Source organism: Microtus pennsylvanicus, chromosome 8, assembly GCF_037038515.1.
Source record: "Microtus pennsylvanicus isolate mMicPen1 chromosome 8, mMicPen1.hap1, whole genome shotgun sequence".
NCBI classification, from domain to species: Eukaryota; Metazoa; Chordata; class Mammalia; order Rodentia; family Cricetidae; genus Microtus; species Microtus pennsylvanicus.
Genome location: NC_134586.1, coordinates 105,203,059 through 105,223,842, shown reverse-complemented (window position 1 = coordinate 105,223,842; position 20,784 = coordinate 105,203,059). Strand labels below are relative to the sequence as shown.

The 20,784-nt window shown below is 46.1% G+C and overlaps 1 protein-coding gene across 4 annotated transcripts; it reads left to right on the top strand.

The window, feature by feature from the left end:
* Window positions 1-1,729: 1,729 nt before the first annotated feature.
* On the top strand, window positions 1,730-20,567 carry LOC142856591 (cytochrome P450 4F6-like). 4 transcript variants are annotated; one of them, XM_075984226.1, is made up of 13 exons: window positions 1,746-1,873; window positions 2,187-2,385; window positions 6,702-6,846; window positions 11,243-11,296; window positions 11,384-11,511; window positions 12,368-12,489; window positions 15,081-15,351; window positions 15,686-15,752; window positions 15,919-16,048; window positions 18,735-18,868; window positions 18,956-19,020; window positions 19,177-19,259; window positions 19,610-20,567. In XM_075984226.1, the coding sequence occupies exons 2-13, from the start codon at window positions 2,188-2,190 to the stop codon at window positions 19,785-19,787; spliced, it is 1,575 nt and encodes a 524-aa protein (XP_075840341.1). In that variant the 5' UTR covers window positions 1,746-1,873; window position 2,187; the 3' UTR covers window positions 19,788-20,567. The 4 variants fall into 4 exon arrangements, with proteins under 4 accessions (XP_075840343.1, XP_075840341.1, XP_075840344.1 ...); XM_075984229.1 differs by having other exon boundaries at window positions 1,808-1,873; window positions 6,702-7,001; window positions 9,218-11,296; window positions 19,610-20,373; XM_075984227.1 differs by having other exon boundaries at window positions 1,865-1,967.
* The last annotated feature ends 217 nt before the right edge of the window (window positions 20,568-20,784 follow it).

Here is a 20,784-nt window from a genome sequence, read left to right as displayed (position 1 = left end):
ATTCACACCACTGCATACTCCAAGTACACAGGTGAGTGGGACTGTTGACAATTCTTCTTCATCACCCCACACAGCATCTGCAGTCCTGTGAAGGTTACCCAGTTGGGAAGAAGCTTCCAGCTTAGTTTCTACCTGAACATCTTTTTCATTCAGTTTGGAACTGCAGAGCAGAGGATGGGGCTACCTACATTCAAGGTGACTCTTCAATTCTCAGCCAAACCTTTCTGGAAGCATTATAGACACACCCAGATGTGTGTTTCCATGGTAATTCTAAACCAAGGAGATAATTTAGGCTCACCACTAACTCAGATGCTCGGTGTGATGGTTAGTGTTCACTGACGACATCCAGACTCACCTAGGAGGTGGGCCTTGGGCATGCTTCTGGTCTGTTTCAGGGACAGCTCCCCAGGCTGCTGAGAAGAATGGGTGTTTTGCTGTGTATGCACAGAATGTTCTGCAAATGTCTGTTAGGCCCATGTGATCAATGGTGCCACTTAATTCCAACACTGGTAAGAATGCAATGTTAGGCCCATCTGTGGTGGCACACACCTTTAATTCCAGCACTCAGGAGGTAAAGGCTGTTACCCAAGAGCCATCTCACTCTCCCCTGAAATACTTCTACCTATTGTTTCACGCTAAGGTTGTGCCTGTGTTTCGTGGTGAAAAATTTCTTGGTGGCAACAAAGAGATGTTTCCAGATGTTTGCTCCAATTTACTAGCCTGTGCCTTTGAGGGCAGAATTGAGACCAATGACATTCTGAGTTATTATTAAAAGGTATGTGTTAATTCCTGCCATTCTGATGTGTTTTTTCCGCTTTATCCCTTTCTTAAATATTATTCTAGCTTGTTTTATTTTTCCTGGGCACCATGGACTGTTTTTTCCCTCTTCATCCTGAAGGGTGCCGTCAGGCATCTTCACAGAGCTGGCTCCGTGCTCACACATTCCTTTAGTCTATTTTTACCCTGGAAAGTTTTTCACTTTTCTTCCATTATGACAGATAGATTTGCTGGGTGCAGTATTCTGGGTTGGCAGTTGTTATCTTTCACGACTTTGAATAGATTACTGCATACCCTCGGGCTTTTACTCTTTCAGCTGAATGGATAATGGTGTTGTTCTGACAGCCTGCCTTAAATGTAAATCGGTGTTTTCTTCTTTCAGCTCTCATACCCAGTTCTCTCCTCTCCCGCCTGTATTCCCGCCTGTATTCCCACCTGTATTCCCTACCCACCCCCCACCCCGCCCACGGCCAACTCCAGCTTAACCCCTCCCATCTGCTTCCTATATGAATTCTGAACTCTGGCTCCTCAGCTGGGAGTTTTAGTTTCAGAATCAATCCCACTCTGACCCAGTAGGGCTAAATTCTTTGTTTCTGGAAGTCGTGTCTCCACTCAGAACTTGGATTACTTGGAGGCTCGGCTTGAATTCTGCCAGGCTTTGCAGCTGTCGGGCAGAGGCTCCAAGTCTCTCAGTTCTGCACTGAGAAATGCTGGCCTGCTGTGCCCCAGCCTGCTGTGCCCCAGCCCGCTGTGCAGAGAGCCTGCAGAGGGCGAGGGAGGCTGGAGACGTTGGCTGTTAAGACACCGTTGTCCTGGCTGAGATAGAAGGTTCTCAGAACCTCCTGCCTGCCTGGGAAGGTCACTCTAAATCCGCTTCGGGTTGGCTCCGCCCCTCATTTTGGCCTCTTGCCGGGGCTGGGAGGAGACGGCTAGGCCTGGGGATGATTGGCTCAGCCCAATAATCAGTCCACACACACACACACACACACACACACACACACACACACACACACACACACAGTCCGAAGCCAGAAACTTAAGCATTTCTGGAGAAGAAGAGAGGAGGTCCCCTGGGACTCATTGCTCCAGAGAGAAGGTGCCAGGCTTGGGGACACAGGGAAGGCCTTGACTGAATAGTGGAAGCTCTGTCTACAGCCAGAGTGGCTCCAGGAAGCCCGCTGGTTCTGGAGGTCCATGGTTTCCCAGTGCTTCAGTCTGGGCCAGTCTAAACTCTAGACAGTTCCCAACTGCCTGTCGCTCTTTCCTGTCCCCCTCTCTCACTGTCTCTCCCCTGCATTGCCCTGGGTGTCTCTTCTCCTTTCTCTATTTCAGTCCTGTCCAGTGACGCAGGCGGCTCACCTCTGTTTCCTGGACCTCGGAATTTCACCCTCTGTCTATCTGCCCTGCAGGATGCTACAGCTGAGCTTGTCCTGGCTGGGACTGGGGCCCGTGGCTGCCTCCCCATGGCATCTTCTGCTGCTGGGTGGGGCCTCCTGGTGCCTGGTCCGAATTCTGGTCTGGATCTATACCTTCTATGAGAACTACTGCCGGCTCCGCTGCTTCCCTCAGCCCCCTTCGGGGCACTGGTTTTGGGGTCATATGGGCATGGTGAGTATGGCGGCAGGTGGGTCTGGGGGTGTCAGGAGGAATGTGTTCTCATAGGGTCAGGAACGGTTCTTAGGAATCTGGGGGTCGGGAGAGGGCTAGGGGCCTACAATAGTAGTAGTGAGGGAAGCCAAGGGGTCCCTCTCTACTCACACACAAAGCAGGTCCTCTCCTAGCCTCTGTCCACACTGTTCTGAAGCTTTCTTCCTCCTCCCCCCCTCCCCCTCCCCCTCCCCCTCCTTCTCTTTTGGTCTTTCTTATCCCTAGCTAACTTTGGGCCACATTCTCATCAGGACTCATGGCCTGAGGTTTCTTCCTGTCATTTGTCCAGTCCTGTTGTATGTTGTAGTTAGAGGCCCCAAGACAGGTTGCGTATGACTGAGCCCCCTCCCCACCTGCTGTTCTTACTACCCACTGTTGGGCTTGTGGCCTTCTAGTGGACCGCATGTGATAGGACCCTTCCAGGCCCATCTCCGTTGTTCTCAGGCCAGTGCCTGTACCTCTCTGAGATGCCTTTTCCCCTGTGGGAATGAGGTATGATCCTTCTACCTCCGCCCAGAGGACTCTGAATGTCAGAAGACAGATGAGATCTCCCCTCTCCAACAATTCAGGTTCTGTCCTTCCTTACTTACCTAGCTCTCTGTTCTCTAAGTGTGTCAGAGGCCTCCATTGAACACTCTGTTTTCCTTTGTGGGGTCAAGATGAAACATGGAATGTCCTGGGTTCCATCACTATCCCAACCACTTCTTCTTTTTCCCTGTGACCTCTTCTATAATGGCTACGCTTTCTGGAAATGGTTTCTTAGTCTCATATCTGTGCCCCTTGCTCCATGGTTTCCAATGCCAGAGCCACACTTAGATTTCAGTGTCTCCACCTCCAATGGCATTGATTCAAGTGTGGCTTTTCTCTCACCTCTCACCACGGACTTCTTATTTTATAGCTTCCCTGTCTGCTTTCCCTTATCTCATATCTCCTCAGGACTTCCTCCCCTCTACCTCCCAGCCCAGAAAGTTCCTTTCAATCTCTCTGCATTAGGCAGGGTTAAGTCAAGCTACTCAAGTTAAGTTTCCCTCTTAGGGCTGGGCCGTGGAGGTTCATGCTTTTAATCCCAGCACCTGGGAAGCAGAGGCAGGAGGATCTCTATGAGTTTGAGGCCAGTCTGGTCTACAGAGTGAGTTCCAGGACAGTCAAGGCTACACAGAAAAACTTTTTCTTTCTTTTTTCTTTTCTTTTTTTTTATTTTTCTAGACAGGATTTCTCTGTAGCTTTTGGTTCCTGTCCTGGAACTAGCTCTTGTAGACCAGGCTGGCCTCGAACTCACAGAGATCCGCCTGCCTCTGCCTCCCGAGTGCTGGGATTAAAGGCGTGCCCACCACCGCCTGGCTGAAAAACTTTTTCTTAAAAAAAGAAAGCAAACAAAAAAGATTCTCTCTTAGGACATAGTTACAAGCTTTTAGACAGGTTGTCACCACTGGAGCTGGGAGACTAAGCTCATTTTGTGTTTATTTGTTATTTTATCTAGAAACATTGGAAGCAACTAGCTGGCATATTATATTCCTTATTTTCCCAGTCATGTTAAAAAGTTTTATTTAGAGAGTCATTACGGCCTTGCTCCTCTCAGTGGGTGAATCAGGATTATCAGAGCATTTATCTTGCATAATTCTTTAAGCAGTTCACACCACTGGTTATCAGTAGTCTGAACTACCAAGCCTTCAGCAATGGTATCAGTTAGTGTCCGGCTCTGTGATTAAACACCATGACTGAAAGCAACCTTAGGAAGAACTAGTTTACTTTCATTCAAAGTTCCAGAGTCCTTCATAGTGGGAAGGCCTGGCAGGAGGAGCAGGAAGCAGAAAGCTCACATTTATCCATAACTAGAACAAAGAGGGAGAGAGGGAGAGGGAGAGAGAAGAGTAGCACAGTCTATAAGACCTCAAAACCTGTCCCCCATGATCTACTTCCTTCAGCAAGGCTCCACCTCCCGAAGGTTCCATAACTTCCCCAAACAGCACCACCAACTGGGGATCAAGTGATCCATCTTCTGTGGGCATTTCTCATTCAAACCACTAAAGCATCTTTACAGTTAATCAAATTGCAGAGTTAGCACCAGATTCCAACAACCCATTAGAGAAAAAGTCCTTCCTTCCTTCCTTCCTTCCTTCCTTCCTTCCTTCCTTCCTTCCTTCCTTTCTTCCTTCCTTCCTTTTATTTTTCCAAAGACAGGGTTTCTTTGGTGCTTGACCTGGAACTAGCTCTTGTAGACCAGCTGGCCTCAAACTCACAGAAATCCGCCTGCCTCTGCCTCCCGAGTGCTGGGCTTAAAGGCGTGTGCCACCACCACCCAGCTCTGAGAAAAGTGTTCTTATAATTCAGTTTCCTTCGAGCCACTCCTGGCACGACAATTTGTGTTAGTCAAGGTTCTCTACAGGAACAGGCTCACTACAAAGTATGTGTAGTTTAAAAGAGACTGGAATGATGCTCCACTAGAAGGTCCTGGATGAACTCAGCCACCCCTCATGTTTTCTTGATCACAATGATGTTGGACAGTTGGGTGACGTGTAAGCTCCCATCCATCCACCCCACCATCCCTCTTTTGTTCTTCTCCAGCCTGCTCATTCGTCATAGCCTCATGGGCAGAGTCTTCATACGCTGCCCCCTCCCTCTGCCTGCTCCTTATTATTCTCACCTTGTCATTTCCAGTTCCTCAAATTCTGGCCCCATGGAATCTTTCTTGCCAAGGCTCTCCACTGTTCTGTCTCTATCATTCTTCCAAGAATCTCTTTTTGTTGTTCTAGGATGAGACTTCCCTGGTCTCCCTGATTTCCCTGTGGTCCCCCTGTGTCCACTTTTGGGTCCTCCCTCCCCTGAACTTTGTATATCAGCTCTTTCGCTATCTTCTCCCTTCTCTTTCCCAAGGCTGCTTCCTTACATGGGGATCCAGCACCTAAGCTGGCTGTCAGTTCTCTCCTGAGGGGAGTTATTTCTTTCCCCTGGGACAGGGTTTCTCTGTGTAGCCCTGGCTGTCATGGAACTCACTCTGTAGACCAGGCTGGCTTTATTCTCACAGAGATTCACCTGCCTCTGCCTCCTGAGTGCTGGGATTAATTCTCATCTCGTTTTCCTTCTGAACTGAGAACCAAGACTATAGGTGTCTCTAAGTATTCTTTGCTTCAGAACTGCAGAGGCACTTGGCCAGTGCTGGGGAAAATTAGCTGAGTTTACTCTGAGTCTATATGAATGGTAAGAAGAGAGGGGGAAGATATCAGAAGAATCAGATGTAAAAAAAATATAATAAAGACACATGAAGAGGGATATAGGGGCAAAGGAGAGAGGGAGAGAGAGAGAGAGCAAAAGAGAGCCAGAATGATACAGACACAAAGAGAGTTACACAAAGTGGGACAGATAATTGGTGGTGAAATATATACACAGATACACTCATAAATTTAATTATATCTAAGATATTTTACCTCTCTGTCAGTTATCTATTATGTATTCCTATTCCCTTTACTTATCTATTAAGTATCATATCTATAAATCATTTGTGCATCCATACTTATCCATCATCAATTGTCTGTCTATCTATCTATCTATCTATCTATCTATCTATCTATCTATCTATCTATCTATCTATCTATCTATCTAAGAAACAGAGAGGGGTTGAAGAGATGGCTCAGCAGCGAAGAACCCTTGCTGTTCTTGCAGAGAAGCTGGCTTCAGTACCTAGCCCACATATCAGGCAGTTGGCATCTGCCTGAAACTACATTTTCAGTTGTTCCAACACCTTCTTCTGGGCTACATGGGCATCTGCATAAAATATGTATATATATATATATATATACATACAGATAATAAACCAATAAATCTCAAGAAACAAGACAAGCTGGGTAGTGGTGGTGCACACCTTTCATCCCAGCACTCAGGAGACAGAGATAGGCAGAATTTTATGAGTTTGAGGCCAGCCTGGTCTACAAAGTGAGTTCTAGGACAGCAAAGGCTACACAGAGAACCCTGTCTTGAAAAACAAAATAAAAAATAAAAAAAGAGAGACAGGAGAATAAGTCTTCAGAGAGAGAGAGAGAGACAGAGAGACAGAGAGAGACACACATAGAGCTATGTATATAGATGTAATAGATGCATATAGAGACATAAATTTAAAGAAAGATGCACACAGTTTAACCCAGGTTTCTAGGTTGCTTTAGCAAGAGCCATAGCTGAATGAACCAATGAGAAGTCTAAGAGTGGTGTGTGATTTCATTGGCAAGAAAATGTGACTATCCGAGGCCCCCATCAAGACTAACCTTCGCCTTCTCCATCCCCAGGTCAAGAGCAATGAGGAAGGCATGCAGCTGATGACTGAACTGGGCCACTACTACCCTGATGTCCACCTCTTTTGGTTTGGGGCCTTCTACCCCATCCTGAGGCTCACCCACCCCAAGTTCATTGCTCCCGTGCTCCAGGCCCCAGGTATTTTCCCCAGGATCCAATGACTGGTCTGTTCTCTTCCTTTTCTCCCAGCCTTTCCATACGTGCACAGGCCAGGTGGGCAGGAGAGAGTGAGTCATGTCTAATAGAAGCCACAACCCTGCTACTAACCTGACTGACCCTGGATAAGGCTTTTGGTTCCTTCTGTTTCTATATTGTGGAATACATTGAGGAGTATAGGTATTAGGTCTTCTTGGAAGTTCTGGTAGAATTCCGCATTGAAACCATCTGGCCCTGGGCTTTTTTTGGTAGGGAGGTTTTTGATAACAGCTTCTAGTTCTTCGCGACTGACAGGTCTGTTTAGCTTGTTCACCTGGTCCTGATTTAATTTTGGTAAATTGTATTTATCTAAGAAAGTGTCCATTTCTTTTAAATTTTCCAGTTTAGTGGCATACAAGCTTTTGTAGTAAGATCTAATGACTCTCTGAATTTCCTCTGTGTTTGTGGTTATGTCCCCCTTTTCATTTCTGATCTTATTAATTTGCAAATTTTCTCTCTGCCGTTTGATTAGTTTGGATAGGGGTTTGTCAATCTTGTTGATTTTTTCCAGGAACCAGCTTCTTGATTCATTGATTCTTTGGATTGTTTTTTGTGTTTCTATTTTGTTGATTTCAGCCCTCAGTTTGATTATTTCCAGTCTTCTACTCCTCCTAGGTGAGTCTGCTTCTTTTTTTTCTAGAGCTTTCAGGTGGGCTGTTAAGTCTCCAATATGTGCTTTCTCTGTTTTCTTTAAGTGGGCACTTAGTGCTATGAACTTTCCTCTCAGGACTGCTTTCATAGTGTCCCATAAGTTCGAGTATGTTGTTTCTTTATTTTCATTGAATTCAAGGAAGACTTTAATTTCTTTCTTTATTTCCTCCTTAATCCAGGTATGGTTCAGTAGTTGACTGTTCAGTTTCCATGAGTTTGTAGGCTTTCTGGGGGTAGCATTGTTGTTGAATTCTAACTTTAATCCATGGTGGTCTGATAAGACACAGGTGGTTAGTAATATTTTTTTGTAGCTGTGTAAGTTAGCTTTGTTACCAAGTATGTGGTCAATTTTCGAGAAGGTTCCATGAGCTGCAGAGAAAAAGGTATATTCTTTCCTATTTGGGTGGAATATTCTATAGATGTCTGTTAAGTCCATTTGCTTCATTACCTCCATTAATTCTCTAATTTCTCTGTTAGGTTTCTGTCTGATTGACCTGTCCATTGGTGAAAGAGGAGTGTTGAAGTCTCCTACTATTAGTGTGTGCGGTTTGATGGCTGCCTTGAATTTTAGCAATGTTTCTTTTACATACGTGGGTGCTTTTATATTAGGGGCATAGATATTCAGGATTGAGAATTCTTCCTGATGAATTTTTCCTGTTATGAGTATAAAATGTCCCTCTCCATCTCTTTTGATTGATTTAAGTTTGAAGTCAACTTTGTTAGAAATTAGTATGGCCACACCTGCTTGTTTCTTAGGTCCATTTGCTTGATAAGCCTTTTCCCAGCCCTTTACTCTGAGTAGGTGCCTGTCTTTGTGGTTGAGGTGTGTTTCTTGTAGACAGCAGAATGTTGGATCCTGTTTTCGTATCCAGTCTCTTAGCCTGTGCCTTTTTATAGGTGAGTTGAGTCCATTGACATTAAGTGATATTAATGACCAGTGGTTGTTAACTCCGGTCACTTTTTAAGTAGTAGGGTTTGTGTGTTTCCCTTCTTTGAGTTGCGCTGGTGAAGGGTCTCTAGATGTCTGAGTTATTGAGGTCTTTGTTGGACTCCTTGGTTAGTGATTTTCCTTCTATTATTTTCTGTAAGGCTGGATTTGTGGCTACGTATTGCTTAAATTTGTTTTTATCCTGGAAAATTTTGTTTTCTCCATTTATGGTGAACGAAAGCTTGGCTGGATATAGTAGTCTGGGCTTGCATCCATGGTCTCTTAGTTTTTGCAGTACATCTATCCAGGACCTTCTGGCTTTCATGGTTTCCATAGAGAAGTCAGGTGTAAGTCTGATAGGTTTACCTTTATAAGTAAGTTGGCCTTTTTCCTTTGCGGCTCTTAATATTCTTTCTTTATTCTGTATATTTTGTGTTTTGATTATTATATGGCGAGGGGATGTTTTTTTTTGATCCAGCCTATTTGGGGTTCTGTATGCCTCTTGAACCTTCATAGGTACATCCTTCTTCAGGTTGGGAAAGTTTTCTTCTATAATTTTGTTAAGTATATTTTCTGGACCGTTGAGCTGCACTTCTTCTCCTTCTTCTACTCCAATTATTCTTAGGTTTGGTCTTTTTATTGTGTCCCATATTTCCTGAATGTTTTGTGATGAGAGTTTGTTGGACTTGCTGTTTTCTTTGATCAGTGCGTTTATTTTCTCTATGTTATCCTCAGTTTTGGTTCCTTTAGATCCTGCGTTCTGTTAAGTGAGTGAAGGAAATTCAGCCCAGTGTTGTCTTAGGAAAGAAAGAAGTTCTACTGGCTGGAGGTGTAGCTTTGTAGTGGAATGCTTCTCTGCAATGTACAGAGCCTTAGACTGCATGCGTAGGCACTGAAATTAAACAAACAAACAACAACAAAAGAACAACTAAAGAAATTTGTTGGCAGAAAAATCCAGGGAGAGTTCTCTTCAAGCACATCTGGGTTCAGGTCTCAAACATGCTGCAGGATCTTGGTTCCATCTTCCTCTGGGATGATTTCATGCTCATCTAGGGAAAGGTGAACCCTAATGGCTCAACCCCTTGAAAAAATTCCCTGTGGGTCCAGCATGAGTTCTGGGACTCCCTTAACTTTGCATCATTTGGGTGACAGGACAGATTCTTCATCTCCCACTGTGACTTGATTGTCTCATACTATTTTAGACATAAAATGACGAATAACCAGACTGCATTTTTTTTTGTCGGATGGGGTTTCTCTGTTGTAGTCCTAGCTGTCCTGGAACTCACTCTGTAGATGAGGCTGTCTTTGAACACAAAGAGATCTGCTTGCCTCTGCCTTCCAAGTTCTGGGATTAAAGGCTTGAGTCATGACTGTCCAACCCGTTTTGTGAATTCTTCAACAGAACCAAAGCAGAAAAGGACACATGAGTCTTTATAGCACTTTCTTAAAACAAAAGCAAAAGGCTAGAAGGTCTTTTGCATACTTAGGGAATATGATCTTTCCCTACGTTTTGATCCTTGACAAAACATCTCTAGTAAAGAAATAAAATAAAACATGAAGATCTGCTGGGTGTAGCGTGCACCCCTTTAAGGCCAGTGGTAGGGAGGCAGAGACAGGTAGATCTCTGTGTGTTCAAGTTCTATGGGTCTACAAAATTTATTTTTCACAAACAAAGAAATCTATTCAATGGCCATTTGTCATAGGATCCAGAATATAGCATGGACAAACATCATTGCAAGCATTCATCATTTTATGGGCTCATTAGCATAATCAGATCAATTCATCAGGACACCTCTCAAGAGGTCGTTGCCAGGAATGGAGGCTATGACCGCCCTTCTAACAGAGATCTGACACAGATGAGATAGAGCATAGCCGAAGAGAGCAGAAGGGTTTAGAGTTCAGGAAACTGATGCCCGAAGAGGCACACAGCCCGCCAGGGATTCCACCCACCTGAGTTTAGTGTCTTACAGTTGCTTCAGCCGCTTCTGATGAAAGGGACCTTAAACTGGAAAGTGACTCGGGACGGACAGAGGGTGGGTGGATTACTTCAGGAGATCTGGATGGGTTCATCTGTGTGTGGCTGGCCCTGGAGTTGCTTGATTGCTTGAGAGGCGGTGGCAGTTCTTGGAAGGAGCCATGGGGCCAGCATCCTGTGGCCTTTGAGGATAGGGGAGCCTTTAACTCTAAATACTCAATGCTTAGCATGGTATAAAGGAGGATACATGAAAATTATAAGGCAAGTTTAGGTCACATTTGGAGTGTGAATGGGACACATTTAAATCCTATCTGGGGTTATCTAAAGGGCACAATTAGATCATGTCAGACTGTTGCATTCCAATGTTAGACCATACTGTATCATCTCAGGGAAGATCAAATATGTTGTGTTCCTAACTGTGTCCCTGTCTTACCTTCAGGATGTATCAGGACATGTCAGAGAGTGTGTCCCAGATCTCTGTAAAGGCATACAAGGGTGTCGTACTGGGGTTCAGATGTGGAGTATGTGCTGGACTATGTAGTAGCCGTGTGAAGGCATGTTGGGGCATGCTGTGCCCTGTCAGGCTGATGTTGGCTCTCCCTGCTACTGCAGCCTGGTCTAGCCTTGTCTCAGGTCCTTCTTCCTCCTAGTTTCCTTTGTCCCTTTCCCCTTCCTGCCTTGCTGGACTTGGAGGGGAAGTGCACAGCCCTAGGACTGAGAGTCCCCACCCACTCCCGAAGTTCACATTTGATTTCTCCATGGCCCCTGATTGTCCATCACGGCAGCCGCAGTGGCCCCTAAGGAAATGACTTTCTATGGTTTCCTGAAGCCATGGCTGGGTGAGTAACTCAAGGTCAGGGTCAGGAGACATCCCTGTGGGCCCAAAGAAAGGTAACCTTTGCTTACTGCCATGGCTGCCCTCCTAGGGGATGGGCTGTTGGTGAGCACTGGAGAGAAATGGAGCCACCAACGCCGCCTGCTGACACCTGCATTCCACTTTGACATCCTGAAGCCTTATGTGAAGGTTTTTAATAAGAGTGTGAACATCATGCATGTAAGTTTGTGTCTATTTGTTTGTATTGGATAGCTTTCAAATATTTAATCTTAAAGAATTTGAATATATATATTTAAGATATATATATTTGTTTTATGTGTATTGGTGTTGCCTGCATGTATACATTCCTAGTGCTTGTAAAGTCCAGAAGAGGGCACTGGATATCCTACAACTGGAGTTAAAGACAGTTGTGCGTCACTATATAGGTACTGAGAATCAAACCTGGATCCTCTGTAAGAGCAACAAGTGCTCTTAACTTCTGATCCACCTCTTCAGCCCCGTGTGGAGTTATTTCAGTAGGCACACACCGGTTGACATTTATGGTGTACCTACTATCCATCCGCAATACTATGCCAGTTACATGATCTATATTGTCTGTTGTAATTCCTGCACCATCCTGAGGTCGAGGTGACTATGACAGTTACATCATAGATGAGGGAACTGGGGCCATACGGTACCAGGTTCATCAGCAGTAAGTGTGAGTGGTGGACTGTGGCTTATGGGACAACAGATGTGGTCAAGTTAATTGTTGCTGAAGGCTTAACAAGTGGGAACCAGGAGAGGGAAATGTGCTTACCAGAGGCATGCAGGCATTAGACTTGAACTCGGGGTTTCTGATTCCTAGCGTGTCTTCTTTTCTTCCATCCACATCTGGCTTATTATGGAGGCAGAAAACCAAGTGCGCTCTCTCTCTCTCTCTCTCTCTCTCTCTCTCTCTCTCTCTCTCTCTCTCTCTCTCTCTGTGTGTGTGTGTGTGTGTGTGTGTGTATGTGTGTGTGTATGTGTCTACCCCAGTGTTTGAAGTTAGGGAAGGACACAGGAACCAATGCCTTGTTCTGCTTCCTTCTCTGTCCAGGCCAAGTGGCAGCACCTGACTGCCAAGGGAAGCGCCGGTCTGGACATGTTTGAACACATCAGCCTCATGACCTTGGACAGTCTGCAGAAATGTGTCTTCAGCTTAGACAGCAACTGTCAGGAGTGAGTCACTGTCTTTGTCTGGGAACCTGAGCTGTGGACCAAGGCAGGAGGGTGGGGAGAGAAGACTGGCCAGAGGGAACAGAGGGGACTCCCTGGAGGATGTGGGTCATAACAGGCATTGAAGGATGGTGAAGGGAAAGAGTCAGGGAGGTAAGATTGCCTGGATAAAGGTAAGGTGTGGCTAAGCAGTAAATGAAGCAAGCAAAGCCGGGCAGTGGTGGCGCACACCTTTAATCCCAGCACTTGGGAGGCAGAGGCAGGTGGATTTCTGTGAGTTTGAGGTTAGCCTGGTCTACAGGACAGGCTCAAAAACTACACAGAGAAAACCTGTCTCAAAAAACCAAAGCAAACAGGCAAGAAACAAACAAACAAAGTAAATCAGACAATCAGTCAGACAGGCAAGGGGGTGGTCTTCTGTCACTATCTGAGTGAGACAACTGAAGAAGGAAAGGCTGATGTCGGCTCCTGGTTTCAAAGGTTTCAGTCCATTCTGGGTGGGGCAGGGCATCATGGAGCCCCTCCCATTATGAAGGAAGGCCAAGAAGTGGAGAGGGAGAGGTAGTCTGTCCTAGCAAGCTTCCCCCTCTGTTTCCTGCTCTTCTTTCTGGGTCTCTAGCCCGTGGGAAGAGACTTTTGCCCCCTCCCTCAGCCAGTGCTCTGGGGAACACCCTCATAGAGGAACCCAGGGATGTGCTTTATGAGGGCCAGGGATGGGGCTCGGTCAGTGATGTGCTTGCCACGCAAGGCCACAGACTTGAGTTCTGATCCCAAGCTCCCCAAGCCAGTGTGATTGATATCTGCGATCCTGTGCTGGAGGGAGCTTTAGACAGGGGAAATAACTAGAGCTCATCCGCTAGCAGAGTCAATGAGCTTCCGGTTCAGTGAGAAACCCCTTCTCAGAAATCAAGGTGGAGCCGCGTGCTGGTGGCACGTGCCTTTAATCTCAGCAGTCTGGAAGCAGAGGCGGGGAAATCTCTGTGAGTTCAAGGTCATTGTGGTCTATAGAGCCAGTTCCAGGTCAGGCTCCAAAACTCCCTGTCTTGAAAAAACCAAGCTAAACCAAAACAACAACAACAACAACAACAAAAGTCAAGGTGGAGTGCAATTGAAGAAGATATCTGAGGGCAACCTCTAGACTCCACAAGCATGTGCACAAACGTGTATCAGCACATGTACATGAGACAACTACACGGCATGTACACATAAGACATATGTGAGACATGCACACACACATGCGTACATGCACACACAGACACACACACTGAAAGTAGTAAGTGATTTGATCTAAGCACTTCTTAATCTATCAGCACATGTACATGAGACAACTACACGGCATGTACACATAAGACATATGTGAGACATGTACACACACATGCGTACACGCACACACAGACACACACACTGAAAGTAAGTGATTTGATCTAAGCACTTCTTAATCTAATCAAGGGGGTGGTCTCCTGTCACTATCTGAGTGAGACTTCTTGTCACTCAGATAGTGACCCAGGGAGTGACTTTGTAGACCCAGGGAGTCTACAAAGAGAGTTACAGGACAGCTAGGGCTACTCAGAGAGACCCCGTCTCGAAACTTGCCCTCCTGAAATGAAAAAAAAAACAAACAAACTCCCCCAATCATGCGGAGTTAACAGTGCCCCCCCTCCCCGTCGCCTTCCTGCGTCACTTGCTTTTCTGTTGCTGTTATAAAAACTTGGTCTTTTAGAAGGAACAGTATATTTTGGATGACTGTTCTGAAAGGGAAATCCATAATGCAAAGGAGGCATGGTATCTGGAGCAGGAAACTGCCCCACCACGTTTCAGCAGCTGCATCCAGAAAGCGAGGAGCACAGACTGGAAGTGGGGCAAAGATACAGATTCTCAAAGTACACTCCACCAAGGCTTTCATCTTAAAAGCTCCATAAGCTCTTCTTCCCTCCCTCCCTCCCTCCCTCCCTCCCTCCCTCCCTCCCTCCCTCCCTTCCTTCTTTTTTCTCTTTTTCTTTCCCTCCCTCTCTCCTTCCTGCCTTCTTCCCTTCCCTTTGGTAATGGTATCTTCCTATGTTGTCTAGGCCAACTCAGAATTGAACTCAGGCTGAACTTGAACTCATGATCCCCCTGCCTCCCTCTCCCAGGTGCTGGGATTGCAGTCAGAAGCCACCATGTCTATCTAGTGGGCAGATCTTAAGGATGTTGTATACCCAGCAAGAAGGGCATGAACTCTCTGAGTTTTCCAAGCAGTCATGAAAGGCATTTAAGCATTTGGGAGTCAAAGTCACAGCTAAGACCAGACAATTGACCTAGTAGAGGAATGTCACATAGACACAGGATACAAGGGATCTGAAGAAGAGGATATGAACTTGATTGCAAGAAATCAGGAAAGAAAAGATGGAGCAGATGCTGAGTGAAAGAATGGTAGGAACAACCATATCTACCTCTGAGTCCTGGTGGGCCAGGCTACTCACGGGGAATAGGGAGCAGGAGAGGTAGGCCTGGCTAGAGCCCTTTTCTGGATAAATTATGCTTTTGTGACTCTGGCTGAAACTTCTCTGGGGTTTCATGTGTGTTACGTTGCTTTCTGTCTTTGGCCTGCCCTGCAGGTCTCCCAGTGAATACATTGCTGCCATTTTGGAGCTCAGCTCCCTAATAATGAAACGGCACTTCCAGCCCATCCTCTATGTGGACTTCCTGTACTATCTCACTGCTGACGGGCAGCGCTTCCGCAAGGCCTGTGACCTGGTGCATAACTTCACAGATGCTGTCATCAGGGAGAGACGCCGCACCCTCTCCAGCCAAAGTGTTGATGAATCTGTGAAGGCCAAGACTAAGTCTAAGACTTTGGACTTCATTGATGTGCTCTTGCTGGCCAAGGTGGGCTTTTGAGGGATCTCAACTGAGAACTTAACCAAGAACCTTGACATTAAATGTTAGATAGAAGTTGGACTTGATCAAGAGGGTATTTGGGGAAGCGATGGGTAGTATTTATAATAAGTAAGGACAGGATACAGAGACATTTTAGAAGTTCTTCTGTTGAGCACTGTGTGGAAGGAGTGGACAACAGCAGGAATCCAAGGAGGGAAGTGTGGGACCAACTCTGGAAAGGACAGGGAAGGCATTCTTTGTGCACAAGGGGACAAGAACCTGTCTCAGGTCAGAGTCACTTCTCAGACATGGAATGAGTTGAGGGTACTAGTTTTGTCTTCAGGATGAACATGGAGAGGAGCTGTCTGACGAGGCCATCCGAGCAGAAGCTGACACCTTCATGTTTGGAGGTGAGGGTCCCTGTGTAGGTCTACAGTGAATGTAAGAGTCTATCAATCCCAATTAGGTGTTTTGAGGAGACACCAGATCCCTCCGTTCCAACATCCACCCTCCCCTCCCCTTTCCTTGAGATGCTAAAGCAGCCCAGACACTCAGACTTTTCTTTGTGCCCCTCAGGTCACGACACCACCGCCAGTGGGCTCTCCTGGACCCTGTACAACCTGGCAAGGCACCCGGAATACCAGGAGCGCTGCCGGCAGGAGGTGTGGGAGCTGCTGAGGGACCGAGAACCAGAGGAGATAGAATGGTGAGTGCAGGTTCAGTGCCATGAATACAGTTGTGCACCAGAATGGTAGTTGCTATTTTTGATTTGTACAATCTCACTGATTTATTTATCTGTGTGTGACTGTGATGGGGGTGTGCACGTGCCAGGAACACATGTGGAGGTCGGAGAACACCTTTCAGGAGTGGGTCTGTTCTTCTACCACGTGGGTTCTAGGGACTGAACTTGGGCGGTCAGGATCAACAGCAAGTGTCTCTGAGGAGTCACCTCCATGGCTCTACTTTAATTTTTTTTTCTAGTTATAAGCTGGCCTGGAACTCACTGTTCTCTTCTCCTGTGTCTCTCTCTTAGAATCACATGAACACCTTGGCCATCTCTTGTTAAATCTCTACTGTCTGACCCCTGAGAATGCCTAGATCATAGCCTCTACTCTTCTCTTGGGTTATATGTCCTTTGTTTATTTGAAACACTCTCTCACACACACATACATACATATACACAACATACACACTCACCCCCTTACACACTCACACACATACACACAGTCGCACATATTCACCCCCACACACAAAACTCACTCACACACACATTCACACACACACACTCACACACATTCATCCACATACACACTCACATACACACTTACCCACACATGCACCCCCCACACATTCACACACTCACTCACACATATGCTCACACACACACTCACACACATTCATCCACATACACACTCACACACACTCACCCACTCACACACACATTCACCCACATACACATATTCACACACACACACACGTACACATTCACCCACTCACACAATACACCCACATACACACTCACACTCCCCCCACACTCACACACAAACACACGCTCACACATATGTCATTGTAACTGGCAGACAGGATTGTAGGCATGCCTGAATCACTCCTTTGAATACTATTCATGGTATCACATGACATATAGATTCTTCAGTTGTATGAATAACGTACCTCCCTTTCCTTCTGGTCTTTCAGTTCTAGCTTTTGGAGTTTTAAGAATTCTTTGTGTTCTGTCATGAGAATGTCACTTATGCTGTCTTATTGGACTCTGTAGATTTTTCATTCTCCTTAATCAGTCCGGTAAGGGGTGGGGCACATGGAGAACTGGTAAGTGGGTACAGAGTTGCAGTTAGTCTGGGACGCTCCCCACTCTAGCTCAAAGTTAGCAATAACCTGCTGTGCACTTATTCTCGCCCCAAAGAAACAATAAATCTTGGAAAATGTTAGATGTGATTAACTAATGTTATAGGCCCAGTTTTTTAGATGCAGTGGAAAATCCATGCTTTAGTCAGCATAGGCAAGTATTTATTTTTTACTTATTCGCTTTTAAAAAGATTTATTTTTATTTATGTTTGGATGTACACTTGTGCCCCTCAACAACCAAAAGGGTTCAAATCCTCTGGAGATGGAGTAACTGGTGGTTGTGAGCTGCCCCGTGTGGATGCTAGGAAGTGAGACTGGGTCCTCTAGAATAGTGGTGAGCACCCTTAACCTTGCTGAGACACAGTCTCCTAAAGCTAAGGCTGGCTTTTAACTCAATGGGTAGCCTAAGCTGGCCTTTACATTGTGATCCTCCTGCCTCCAACTACAATATCTTGAGTGACTCCATTTGATTTTTAAAGGTCGTTCACATAAGTGTATGTGATAATTCTGTTTTGGCAAAGATACCTTTTGATAAGTATGTTTTTCTTAGAAATGTTCCTAAAAATATTAAGTAAATTTTCCCACTTTTTCTTTTTTGTTTTGATTTTCTAATGTTTTAGTCTTTGATTCAGAGTCAAGGGTAGTGGCTCACTCCTCTTCTCTCAGCACTGATGAGGCAGAGGCAGGAGGATCAGTGCAAAGCCATCCTCTGCCTTATAGGGAGTTCAAGGCCAGCATGGGCTATATGGAGACCTTGTTTAAAAAACAACAACAACAAAGCAATGTATATCCAGGTATGGTAGCACAAGTCCTTTAAGTCCAACACTTGGGAAGCAGAGGCAGGTGTATCTCTGAGTTTGAGGCCAGCTTGGTTTACAGGGAGTTCTAGGGTAGCCAAGGCTAGTTAGTGACATCTTGTCTGAAAAACTAAGTAAAATCTATAAACAGGGCAGGGGAGATGGCCCAGTGGTAAGGTACTTGCTGCTAGCATGAGGACTTCAGTTTGGATACCCAGAAACCACGTAAAAAGGCTCAGGGAGTGGGAGATCAGATTGTGCTGGACAGTCAGTGTAACCTAACCATCCAGTTCTTACATGCAGGGAGAGACACACTATCTCAAAACAGAAAATATAGAAGATGCCCAAATGTGACCTCTGACCTACAAACACACACACACATACAAATAAACATCATAAAATGAACAAGTATGTTTGATTCATCTTAAGTTAACTTTGTTATAGGACTAATAATCACGGGGAGGCAGTAGGAATTTCAGCAAATGGCAGTGAGGCTGGTCAGTACCGTTTATACCGTTTACTCTGTGTGTGTGTGTGTGGTGGTGTGTGTGTGTGTACATGTAGTACATAGTACATGTGAGGAGGTTGGAAGACAGTCCTCGAGAGCTGGTTCTCTCCTATTACTCGGTGTGGTCAGGCCGTGAAGCGTGGGTGCTAACCCTCCAAGGCCAAGCCATCTAGCAGGCGCGGCATTGTTTTTACTATCTGGATAATTGTGTGTTGTTTCTTTAGGGACGACCTGGCCCAGCTGCCCTTCCTGACCATGTGCATCAAGGAGAGTCTGCGCCTGCATCCTCCGGTCATCTCCATCTCTCGGTGCTGCACCCAGGACATTGTGCTGCCAGATGGCCGGGTCATCCCTAAAGGTGTGGGCTGTATGGGGGGGGGGGTGGCTCCTGGTGGTCCCCAGTGGCAGGGTTGACTTCCTCCTGACTGTCACTTCTTGTCCAAAGGGAATGACTGTATCATCAGCATCTTTGGGGTTCATCACAATCCTTCAGTCTGGACAGATCCTGAGGTGCGACCCCCCTCAATTCTGGGGTGGGGGGAGGGGCAAGGCTTGTACCTGGGAATCCAGAACTGTCCCTCTTCTGTCACCATATCTATCTTTTCTGGGGTTGGCTGGGTGTGCAGAAGGACACGGCCCATCAGTTTAGTCTTGCTTGGCCCGCAGATCTATGACCCCTTCCGCTTTGACCCAGAAAACCCTCAGAAGAGGTCACCTCTGGCTTTTATTCCCTTTTCTGCTGGACCCAGGTGAGAGCGATAGTGACCAGGAGCTGACAGCGGGGGTTTGGGGGGAAATGGGAAGTCGGGATGGTTAGGTTCTGGGTCTCCTTCCCTCCCTCTGCTCAGGGTGTGTGCAAAGGTCTAGAGAGCCAGGATTGGAAGGAGGGGGCTCTGTGCTCAGAGCTTCGCCCTGGTTTATCTTGGGCGTGAGTCTGAGTGAACTTCGGGCGTGCGAATGCACACTCGGGGTCCAAGGAGCATCACTGCCCCTCCTGCCCCTAGGCTGCCCAGGCCCAACCGGGACTTGGCCAAGTTCAAACCCCAAGGGTTGGTTGTGTCCGGATGTATTCCGAGTCCCCCACCCTGTCCTCCCGCAGAAACTGCATAGGACAGACTTTCGCCATGAGCGAGATGAAGGTGGCGCTGGCGCTCACACTACTGCGCTTCCGCCTCCGGCCCGACGACAAGGAGCCGCGCAGGCAGCCGGAGCTGATCCTGCGCGCGGAGGGCGGGCTGTGGCTGCGGGTGGAGCCGCTGAGCTCAGGATCTCAGTGACTGGGCCTGGGACTGCCCCACTCACTTTCCTTGGAGAATTCGGAATAAGCAGAGCCTCACCGAGAGCCAGCAGGCGGCGCTGCAGGACAGTAGAGGTGGCCTGGATGAGACAGGTGGCGCTGGTTTCCTCCTGGGTCATCCACAGGACCTGCAGGCTGATGGGAGTCACCCAAGCTCAAGCGCGGACTTTATTTTGGCGATAGAACCACCATAGATGTTTGAGCTGTGAATTCCTGAACAGCCAGGGCTATGTAAAGAAACCTAGTCTCACCCTACCCCCCAAAAATGCGTGATGGGGGAGCATTACTCATATCCCATAGGTCTTGTTCTTTGGGGAAAAAACTGGCAGGTGACTTTTGGGCTTGACTGCCTTGGGTGTGCAACCATTGTCTTTGAGGGAGAATACCGAATAGGTATTTTGGTAGACATTGGGGTGGACTATTTCAGTGACTGATTTCCACAGTTTTATAGTGCATCTTAGAAGGATAATGGGAATCCTGCAACTGTATTTTTATTTTTGAATAATTTTTGAATCTCCTATGCCGCTTGTGTTTTCATATAAAGTTCACAATGAATTTACTCATGCAAAGAGCCCTGCCATGATTTTGAGTTCTGTAAATTAAAGGAACAGGTGAGGAGAATCATCATCTTACCATTACTGAGCCATTCTATCCATAAATATTGTATAATTCTGCATACAATACTGAGTAATCCTGGATTTCTTTCACCCAGTGTCTTGAAGTTCTCATCACAGATAAGCCAAATATATTTTGTTCAACTTTTACCTGAGTAAAATTTCATAGCATATATTCAATAATGATTCTTGAAAAAATTATACTAGTTATTGTTATACATAGAAGAATTATTTTTAAAAATAATTTACTTATTTATTTTATGTATATGAGTATTTTGTCGGTATACACCAGAAGAGGGAATTGGATCCCATATACTTATAGACAACTGTATTGTTATACATAGAAGAATTATTTTTAAAAAT

Excerpts from the sequence above, each read along its gene's own strand:
- LOC142856591 (XM_075984226.1), top strand. The coding sequence starts at position 2,188 with ATGCTACAGCTGAGCTTGTCCTGGCTGGGACTGGGGCCCGTGGCTGCC. Across the intron at positions 2,386-6,701 it reads TTTGGGGTCATATGGGCATG|GTCAAGAGCAATGAGGAAGG; the intron begins GTGAGTATGGCG and ends CTCCATCCCCAG. Across the intron at positions 19,021-19,176 it reads CAGTCTGGACAGATCCTGAG|ATCTATGACCCCTTCCGCTT; the intron begins GTGCGACCCCCC and ends CTTGGCCCGCAG.